This window comes from Sesamum indicum, linkage group LG4 (genome assembly GCF_000512975.1).
Source record: "Sesamum indicum cultivar Zhongzhi No. 13 linkage group LG4, S_indicum_v1.0, whole genome shotgun sequence".
Lineage (NCBI taxonomy): Eukaryota > Viridiplantae > Streptophyta > Magnoliopsida > Lamiales > Pedaliaceae > Sesamum > Sesamum indicum.
The window spans coordinates 11,369,631-11,378,685 of NC_026148.1; the positions used below are offsets into that span (position 1 = coordinate 11,369,631).

Sequence of the window (9,055 nt, forward strand, 5' to 3'; positions counted from 1 at the left end):
GAGACATACATTCAAGTCAGATACGATCTCATGGAAGTGCCAATCACTCTTCCTTCTCAGAAGCCTCAGGCAGATAAACCAAACCCCAAACAAGGAATTGGTGAGGCAGAGTTCATTTCAGTCGATAATCACAAAATAGCACGCAAGAATATCATTTGCTCAACTTCATAGTTTAGAGTTGATGATCCTGTACACTGACTTCTGTTTAAAACAAAGTATAATGCTGCATTTTTCACTGGTGACTATCTTAATTTCAGGCCTCATGTCATGGAGCAATGACAGCCAATATATATGCACACGCAATGACAGCATGCCAGCGGTCCTTTGGATATGGGACGTGCAACATCTCGAGCTTGCAGCCATCTTGATACAAAAGGATCCCGTTCGAGCTGCAGCTTGGGATCCAACATGCCCCCGACTAGTCCTATGCACCGGAAGCACAAATCTATACATGTGGACACCATCCGGTGCTTACTGCATTAACGCCCCGTTTCCTAACTTCTCCATCTTCGATCTGAAGTGGAACTCAGATGGGAGCTGTCTTCTTCTCAAAGACAAGGAGTCATTCTGTTGCGCAGCTGTGCCTCTATTGCAAGAATCAAGCGATTACAGCTCCGAGGATTAACGACGTTCGAACTCCAGCTGGAACACGTCTGCAATCAAAATGTTGAAGGGTCCTAACATTTCTCATCAAACTGGATTCTTGTACTCCAACTGATTTGACACTGAGAAACAGCCTAACCCCGTCTGTAAATTGCGTATTAATTTACACTTGGACTCTTCTCCTTTCTTGGAAAATGGCAGTGTATGATACAATCCTGTCCAAATTATTAACCACCCTAAAGAGACATATATATACCTCATAAATTGAATTTTAAGGTTGGTAACAACCAACACTTCATCATGAATCTTGATTTGATGATTGAAATTATGTCTTCTAAGGAACTATAAAAACCACCATATTAATCTCCAATGACCAAACACCTAACTCTCATCCAACCTAATGTTCGACTAAATATTTCATTAGTCCTTCATCCGAGTTTTCCGTCCCACTTTAGTTAATCATCTTTTCTACATGCATACTAATCTTCTTGTCACTTATCATGGTATGCTGAGATCCATCTCAATTCAATCATCTCTCTATCTACATATTAATTTTATTATCGTGATCTGCTGAGATCCAGCTAAATTCAATATTCGTTCTGTATATGTACTAATCTTGTTGTCATGATCTACTGAGACTCAGTTCTTGTCAAATTACAATACATACAAATTTTACTCTTTTGAATGGTGAAATTTTTTCAAATTTATGCAAGTTGTGTATGACAGGGGAGAACACAAGATGCATGTGAAAAAAGGTGTAAATATATGTCACTGTTGATGATTAGTACTCTTTGACATGAAATATGATGAGCATAGGATAGCTGTGATGTGATGACATTCTGCTTCTTTATTGCTTGTCCAATTCTCATCTGTCCCAACACCAAACTCATCCAATTCCTTGTCCAAACGGAAAAAAGGGGCTGCCGTGCAAATTTTGTGTGGCTTAAACAAAAACGTTTGGCGATTTCTAGCAACACACATTTGCCAGATTATTCAAGTCGAATACAACTATAAATGGGTTTCGTTTACGAGAGTATCTGGCTGAACTTATTTAAAATATTTTTTCAGTATCTTAAACGTATTATTAAATGTGGATATGTAATCTTTTCTGAATTTGTAAAGTAAACTATGTATTACCTTAAAATTTAGTATTGAGATTTTGAAGGTCTAATGCCAAGGAAAATGTGGGACATTAATGGTTGTAGAGTTTCGTCGTGACAAGTTTTCAGATTTGAGTCCTTTTGAGGTGTTGTCTGTATGTAATGTCTTCTGTTAAATAAAATGACTTAGCGGTGTGGTGATGGCTCTATTATGTAGTTTGGATTTACTTTTATTGAATTTAAACATCATATTTTTTGATGTAAATTATTTCTTTACGGGCTGTATTTGAACATGTTTTAACCCGTTTAAATAATTTGAAATAAAGAATAACTCTATATTAATTTTGGATCAATTCATCGGACACATAAGACCCAATTCGTTGCCTTGAAATTTAAAAATAGATAAAATACTGAAATTTAAAAAATAAACTAATATATTAATAATTCAAATAAACAAATACATAAAAATGAGACAAAAATAAAACTAAAATACCACCAACAAAATCACATTTATTAAAGTAGATGAATACTTAAGAAATTCAAATCCACAATCTCCTAGTAAGAGTTTCCGTTTCAATTTCATCATTAGACATATTACCTCATGTAACCTAATTTTCCTACTTTGTATAGTTGTTGCTAAATTCAACCAAAAAAAAAACTTTGATTTTTTATAATTTAAAGTCAGAAACGTCACATCATTAAGATAATCGCTCGGAAATTTGAAATTTGACTACTAATTTGTTAAACACGATTTTTGAATTAACTTTACAAATATTTCGATTAATTCACGACGTCTTCTGGTTTCAGTAAAAAGAAACAAACATGGGCATTAAAAATAAGGATAAAATTATAATAAGCTCTCCCGAAATTTTAATTATATATCTCTTCGTAATTTGATAAATCATCAATACCTTCATGATGTTTGATGAAATTGTGCAATCTTTGGATGAAAGATTGGAATTATCAATTTTGCCTTGTAATATATTTTTTTTAAAAAAAATTTGAAAATTTGAAGAAACATCGGACGAGGTGGATGCAAAATTTAAAAAAAGAAAATTAAAAAAGTATCCAATTACTCAATAAAAAATTCAGAACAAGTCATAGTTTCTAAGGACATATTGATCAGTTCACCATAAAAGAATAGAGAGATATAACGAATTGTGATAATTGTTGGATGGTCGATAAAAAATTAATGTGTATTGGTATTTTTAAACAATAAAAGACATTTATAATTATATTAAATTTCAAAAAAAGCTCATAGTAATTTATTCTAAAAACAATAATCCCATACCCAAAAATAAATATTATTTGCTTATATATGTCAAGAACTAAAAATTCAAATATAGAAGCATGAGGATTGTAGACAAATGAAATGGTCCAAAAATGTCTACCCCATTAGGGCAAGGACCCATACTCAGATTAACAATACCTACTACATTGTCTTTGTCTCCTAATTTTTGGCTTCCTATAATTTCTTTCCAACACTGCCCCTTCAATAATGTATACTTCTTGCTCGATACGTGTGTATAATTTAATTATATAAAATAGAAAAAAAATACATAACTGATCATAATTACTATTTTGTAAAATAATTTTTATTAATTCTAAATGTGCGTGAATAAAATATTATTGATAGAAAAATATTGAAAAAAGGGCCATTTCGCATAAAAAATAAATATGTTTGAGAGTGTTTTTAATCAGTATATATTTTGTCAACAAAAGTTATTATCTTGACCCATTCACACTTCATATAAAGTAGGGTAAATTACCATGAGCTTCTTTGATATTTTCATAATTATAAATACCCACTTCATTGTTTGAGAAAATGCAAATACCCCATAAAATTAATGATCGTCTAACAAATATCCTCTGTAATCGATTGTCAAAAAGGGTATTTATTAAACGATCGTTAATTTTATCGAAATATCTATGAATCTTTAAAAAAGAAATAAATATATATATATATATAATTATAATTATAATAAAATTTTAAAAAGTTCAGGCCTTAGAATCAATCCCGGGCCAAGCCAAAAAAAAAAAATCAAATTAAATAATAATAATAATAATAATTCTTGTAGACTATATAATTGACAAGTTCACTTTATTATTATTTAATTAAGAAAAAACTACTTATTTGTTCTATTTGTTTAATTATTTAATTACTAAACTCGGAATTATTTATTAGTTGGTCTGTGTCAACGAAAAGATTTTAATTTTCTTTTTAAAATGTCTCATACAAAACTTTTACTCATATAAATATTTTTTTTTTATTTCACAATATTTTTATTCAACGAAGTGATATGGGAAAGTGTGTGAAGACATATTTGCCCCCTTTATAAATGGCTATCGTCTTAAGTGTTTTCTAACTATATTAAGTTTAATCGATTCGTTCGGGAAGAAATCTTGAAGGAGGAACCATCGATTAGACACATGGCATCATCTCAAGGGTCGAAGTGTAGACCGTATAAGTGCAAAAAGTCACAAATATCCCCATTCCAATACTCCTTAGTTTGGTTTTTTTTCTAATTATAATATAAATACATTTAACTGTATCCTAGGACTATATAATCTGCTGCCTAACTTGAATGTTGAAGTATTCTCACAAAGGGCTTCCAATGAACTGGCCCCGTGTTTGTAGGTCGTCCCATCGAAGAATCGGATTGAGGTTTTGAATATATACATCTGATCTGGCGCGATCAACTACTTCAATTATACAATCGAAATCTTAACTGGTAATCGTTATATCTAATAATAAAATTATAATTAAAATAAATATTTTAATTTTCGATTCTCATTTTAATTTCATGGTCAAAGGTATATTTAATTAATTAATTAAATAGTGATAAAAAATGTATTATGACATGAGAATAAAAAAATATCCGGCACGCACGCCGACCACGGACTGCCTTCTCTACGGTGCCGTCTACTCTACTCGCACCACCCAAAAATAGATAAATAAGCCCACCTCTTCTTTAAGCGTTCTTTTATTAATTACTATAATATATCTTTCATTTTTTACGCTTTTCTCTTTTTCTTTTTAAGGGTAAATTGAAGTAATTGAGATTTGACGTAATCACATTTATTTTTTATAATACTTTTATATAAATCGATTGAATAAGGACTTATTCACTATAATTGAATTTGGGTTTTTGTACTCAATTTAATATAAAATTATATTTTTAATATCATAGGATAAAGATTCAATACTTTTATCGTTTTATTTTATGAAATTTTTTAAAATAGTTTTAAAATTGAAAAAATTCGACATATTTAGTCCTATATTATAAAGGATTTATGAGATTGATGTGGTAGTGATTTTAATTAAGGGATGGAATGAAAAATTTATCCTCGACACGATAATACACTCAGGTATAATTCAATCTAATGAGAGAATTTTTTTAGAGAGAAGATGGAATGAGTAGTCTTATAAATGAATAGTGACTTCTCTTAAAAATGATCATTTGGGTTTTTACAGTGTTGAGAGTTTTATAATAGGGTAGAATTTATGCGTTTATTATGTGTAAAAATTACTTTCATATCTTTATATATAAATATATATTAGTAATATATACACCAAAAACTAAATATATCAATTTTTTTTTATTTTGAAACTAAATACATCAAGTTTTTTTAATTTTTAAATTAGGTAAAAATCCGAGTGAAATTTCGTCATTGTACGAACCGTAAAGCAAAGGCATATGTAGTGCAGTGGGATACTCTTGCTTTGCTTACATTTCCACCGTCACGACACGTCTTCACACTATCGCCTCGCAGCGGAGCCCCCCTTTTTCCCATTGAATTTCAACTACTTCTCGTCAATTTTCAAACCCCTTTTCAGTAGAATCGAGAAGTGTACATTGTTGTGTTTGGATTCAACATCTTGTTCTTGCTTGAGGCGTTTATTCTGACTTATCTTAATTTTAATTTCTGCCTGAGTTTTCGGATTTTCTTGAGTGAATGCGAAGTTTATTAATTTGAGGGGGGATAAAAAACTAGAAGAAGAAGATGGAAAACGGAGTCCGGGAAGACGGTGGGGTTTGCTCGAAGGAAACGGGGAACGGAGGGGAGGATGTCTACAGTTGCAAAGAATCAGATGCTTCATCCGCTGATCATCTTGTTGTTATGGTCCACGGGATTCTTGGAAGGTATTTTTTGAGGAATTAAATTGATTGTGCTTCACTGTCTGCTACTTTCTTCTCCGTTCTTCATATTATGGAGTTCAGTTAATTGTGAGCTAAAGATTGGAACTTTCGTTGGCCGATTGTTGATTTCATATCTTGTCCCGTTCTTGAGTATTTTGTTGAAATTTTCCGATACTAATTACGAGAATGTCAGTTATTTTACAGTCATTTGCCAAATTTTAAGCTGCTTCAGCTTGTATATTGTGCATGATCAGAAGTTTCTTCTTTTACGCGTGTGATTGAGGTTAAGAAGTAGGAAAGAGCAGGAAGAGGGTGTTGCATTGCATCTTTTTCTTCACGATTTTGGTATGTGTTTGTTTTCTTTGAAAATGTAGTCTTGTTTCTACTCATAATTCTGTTATTGCAGTGGATCGGATTGGAAATTTGGTGCTGAGCAATTTGTAAAGAGGCTTCCTGACAAAGTTTTCGTTCACTGTAAGTTGTGCTTTCTGCATATACTGGCTGGTATTTGTGTGAATTCTGTAATAGTAATCTGATTCCTTTTAAGCGGGATCTTTTCTTCTGATGAAGACAGGAGAAGGTAGTCTGGTTGTCGTCTTCTCTTTCTTTGACATATGCTAACCGAAGTTTTATGTATCTTCTAATGTTTCAACTGAAAGTTTTGCAGTTGGAAGTTTATCTTTTCTTATCTGCCGGCATGCCGTATGGAATATATGTCGTGCTATGTGCTCAAGCTTTACATTTTGACATTTAAGTGACCTTTTCAGTTCCAACTAGGATTCAACAATGTCTGACTTTATTTTTTGGGGTGTTCATTCTGGATCATCACTAAAATTCGTTAATGTGGCTCCTTAGTTTTTGGAGATAGAGAAAGATGGATTCCATTGGAAGATTTTTAAGGTTTTTATTATTATCTCCACCCATGGGTCTAAATTTTTAGAAATTATTGCTCTACTTTCTATCCTTTTCTTTGCTTTGATGTTGATCATTATATTGCAATGGGCCCACTTATCACAGAGTTCATAGTTAATTTGAGCTACTTGAGGAAAAGAAGGTGCTTGAATTTTCATGAACTCGTGAAGCTTTTATTTTTTTGATTGCACTGCTTTAAAAATGAGCCACAAAGTTGCTTCTGTTGGCATCGGTGAAAAAATTTCATGTCACTGATATCGATGAATATGCTGTGTTGTGCTGCGCACTATACTACAGTTGATTCTTTTGGCTGCTTCTCCATGAAGTATTTTTTGGTCTGCAGGTAGTGAACGAAATGCTGCAAAGCTAACATTGGATGGCGTGGATTTAATGGGTGAGCGACTGGCTGAGGAGGTTGATTTTAGTTTGATCTACATTCCCTGCATTTCTTCAGCCTTAATTTCTTGAAAAACATACTGTGAAGGGGACTTTTATACTGTGGTTTGATTCTCACTTTGAGCTGCATTCCAGGTCCTTGAAGTAATCAAAAGGAAGCCTGGCTTGAGGAAGATTTCTTTTGTTGCGCATTCTGTAGGGGGGCTTGTAGCAAGATATGCTATTGGGAAATTATATAGACCTCCAGAGGGAGGAAGTGCAGAAGAAGTATCAACCAATGTCTCTACTGAAGAGTCAAAGGGTACAATAGCTGATCTTCAACCAATGAACTTTATAACTGTTGCCACTCCTCATCTTGGTTCTAGGGGTAATAAGCAGGTATCTGCCTTTTTATTTGCTCACTGCTTTCCATTTAGATTAGTAGTCATAGATTAAGCAGGTAACGTGAATGATTGACATGCACTACAAATTAAAATACACATGTTTATCTATTTTGAATCTCTAAATAATTTGAGCTTTTAGTTGGATACAAAAACAGATCCATATTGAATCCATTTTGGATCACAAATTTGAAGATAGTTGGGATCATCCAATGCAGTGAGACACAACAATTAGGTTCCGGTCCGCTGGATTTATGTCATGTAAAACAAGGAAGACAAAGAATATGATTGTGTTTACTTTAGATGTCTCATGTTTCATATTAGATTATCTTTGATGTCTAGTAACTTATTCGTGAGGAAGATCGAAATGTTGCAACAAGCTTATTGGTCTGCTTAAGTAAAGGAAGAACCACTCGAAGAGTTTGTTCATAGTATTTCATCTGTGTATACAGTTAATTTCCTAGTATCATGGTAAATACTTTGTTGGTCACCAGAAATATGTTAACTTCTTTGATTTTGCCATCTGTTAGGTACCATTTCTTTTTGGGGTACCTGCTTTTGAGAGAGCCGCGGGTCTTGTTATTCATTGGATATTTAGGAGAACAGGCCGACATCTTTTTCTTAGAGATGATGATGAAGGAAAACCTCCATTGTTGAGACGCATGGTGGAAGATAATGAAGAAAGCCTTTTTATGTAGGCTTACTCACTCCTATCACTATTTTCAGTTGGGTTACAAACTAGGTCTAGATGTACTATATAGTAAGCATGCAATGTGTGTTTTTAAAATTGTTACAACTCATATATGCAGGTCTGCTTTACGATCATTCAAACGCAGGGTGGCATACTCAAATGTTGGCTATGACCGTATCCACGAATTATGACCTTATTTATTATCATTTCTTTGTGCTATTAGCCTGTTCGATCAGTTCTCCTAGTATTACCCTTGTTTTCCTAACAAGTATTGCTTAGATATTGTGGGCTGGAGAACATCATCAATTAGACGGAATAGTGAACTGCCCAAGGTCTTACTTTCACCATACCGACTGTGATTAGTCTTTTGATTTTCTTGTTGCTTTGGATGACTTTCGAGTTTTGGCAGTGGGAGGATTCTGTTGATGAAAAGTATCCGCACGTTGTGTATGAAGAGCGCTGCAAGGCTTATGACAATGAGCAGTCCGAGCCTCCAGTAGAAGATGATGGTCTGGATGAGCTGGAAGGTATGCTATTTTCTTTTCTACCTGCAGAGTGACTCAAAAAGTTTACTCGCTACTGCTATTCTATCCTTAATTTTCCCCCCTTCTCTACTTTCTCTTCTTGATAAGTATAGCTCCCTAATCATTTTGGGTTGATGTTTCAGATTAATTATCTTCAGATTAGTTATCCATGAGCAAAAATTTAATTCGAATTTGTATCTTGAGCCAAACCATTCGTTTCAAAGTTTGCCTGGAAATTCTCCAACACTGGTATCTCCTAAGCCATCGTTCATATGCTATTTTTGCAAAACTCTGCTGCATCTTAACT

General features: G+C 33.2%; 2 protein-coding genes across 2 annotated transcripts in view; both read left to right on the forward strand.

Moving 5' to 3' along the window:
* Positions 1 to 878, forward strand: part of LOC105160651 (WD repeat-containing protein WRAP73) — a gene marked incomplete in the record, with an annotated part of 4,165 nt that extends 3,287 nt beyond the window's left edge. Inside the window, 2 exon segments of the mRNA XM_011078130.2 lie at positions 1 to 100; positions 258 to 878. Of these exon segments, the coding sequence (XP_011076432.1) occupies positions 1 to 100; positions 258 to 625 (468 nt within the window).
* LOC105160652 (putative lipase YOR059C) overlaps positions 5,419 to 9,055 on the forward strand; it is a 5,045-nt gene continuing 1,408 nt past the window's right edge. The window contains exons 1-8 of the mRNA XM_011078131.2: positions 5,419 to 5,848; positions 6,252 to 6,319; positions 7,101 to 7,171; positions 7,289 to 7,531; positions 8,064 to 8,227; positions 8,343 to 8,398; positions 8,504 to 8,556; positions 8,634 to 8,751. Coding sequence (XP_011076433.1) covers positions 5,709 to 5,848; positions 6,252 to 6,319; positions 7,101 to 7,171; positions 7,289 to 7,531; positions 8,064 to 8,227; positions 8,343 to 8,398; positions 8,504 to 8,556; positions 8,634 to 8,751 — 913 coding nt within the window. The 5' untranslated portion in view covers positions 5,419 to 5,708. The remainder of the gene's footprint in view (positions 5,849 to 6,251; positions 6,320 to 7,100; positions 7,172 to 7,288; positions 7,532 to 8,063; positions 8,228 to 8,342; positions 8,399 to 8,503; positions 8,557 to 8,633; positions 8,752 to 9,055) is intronic.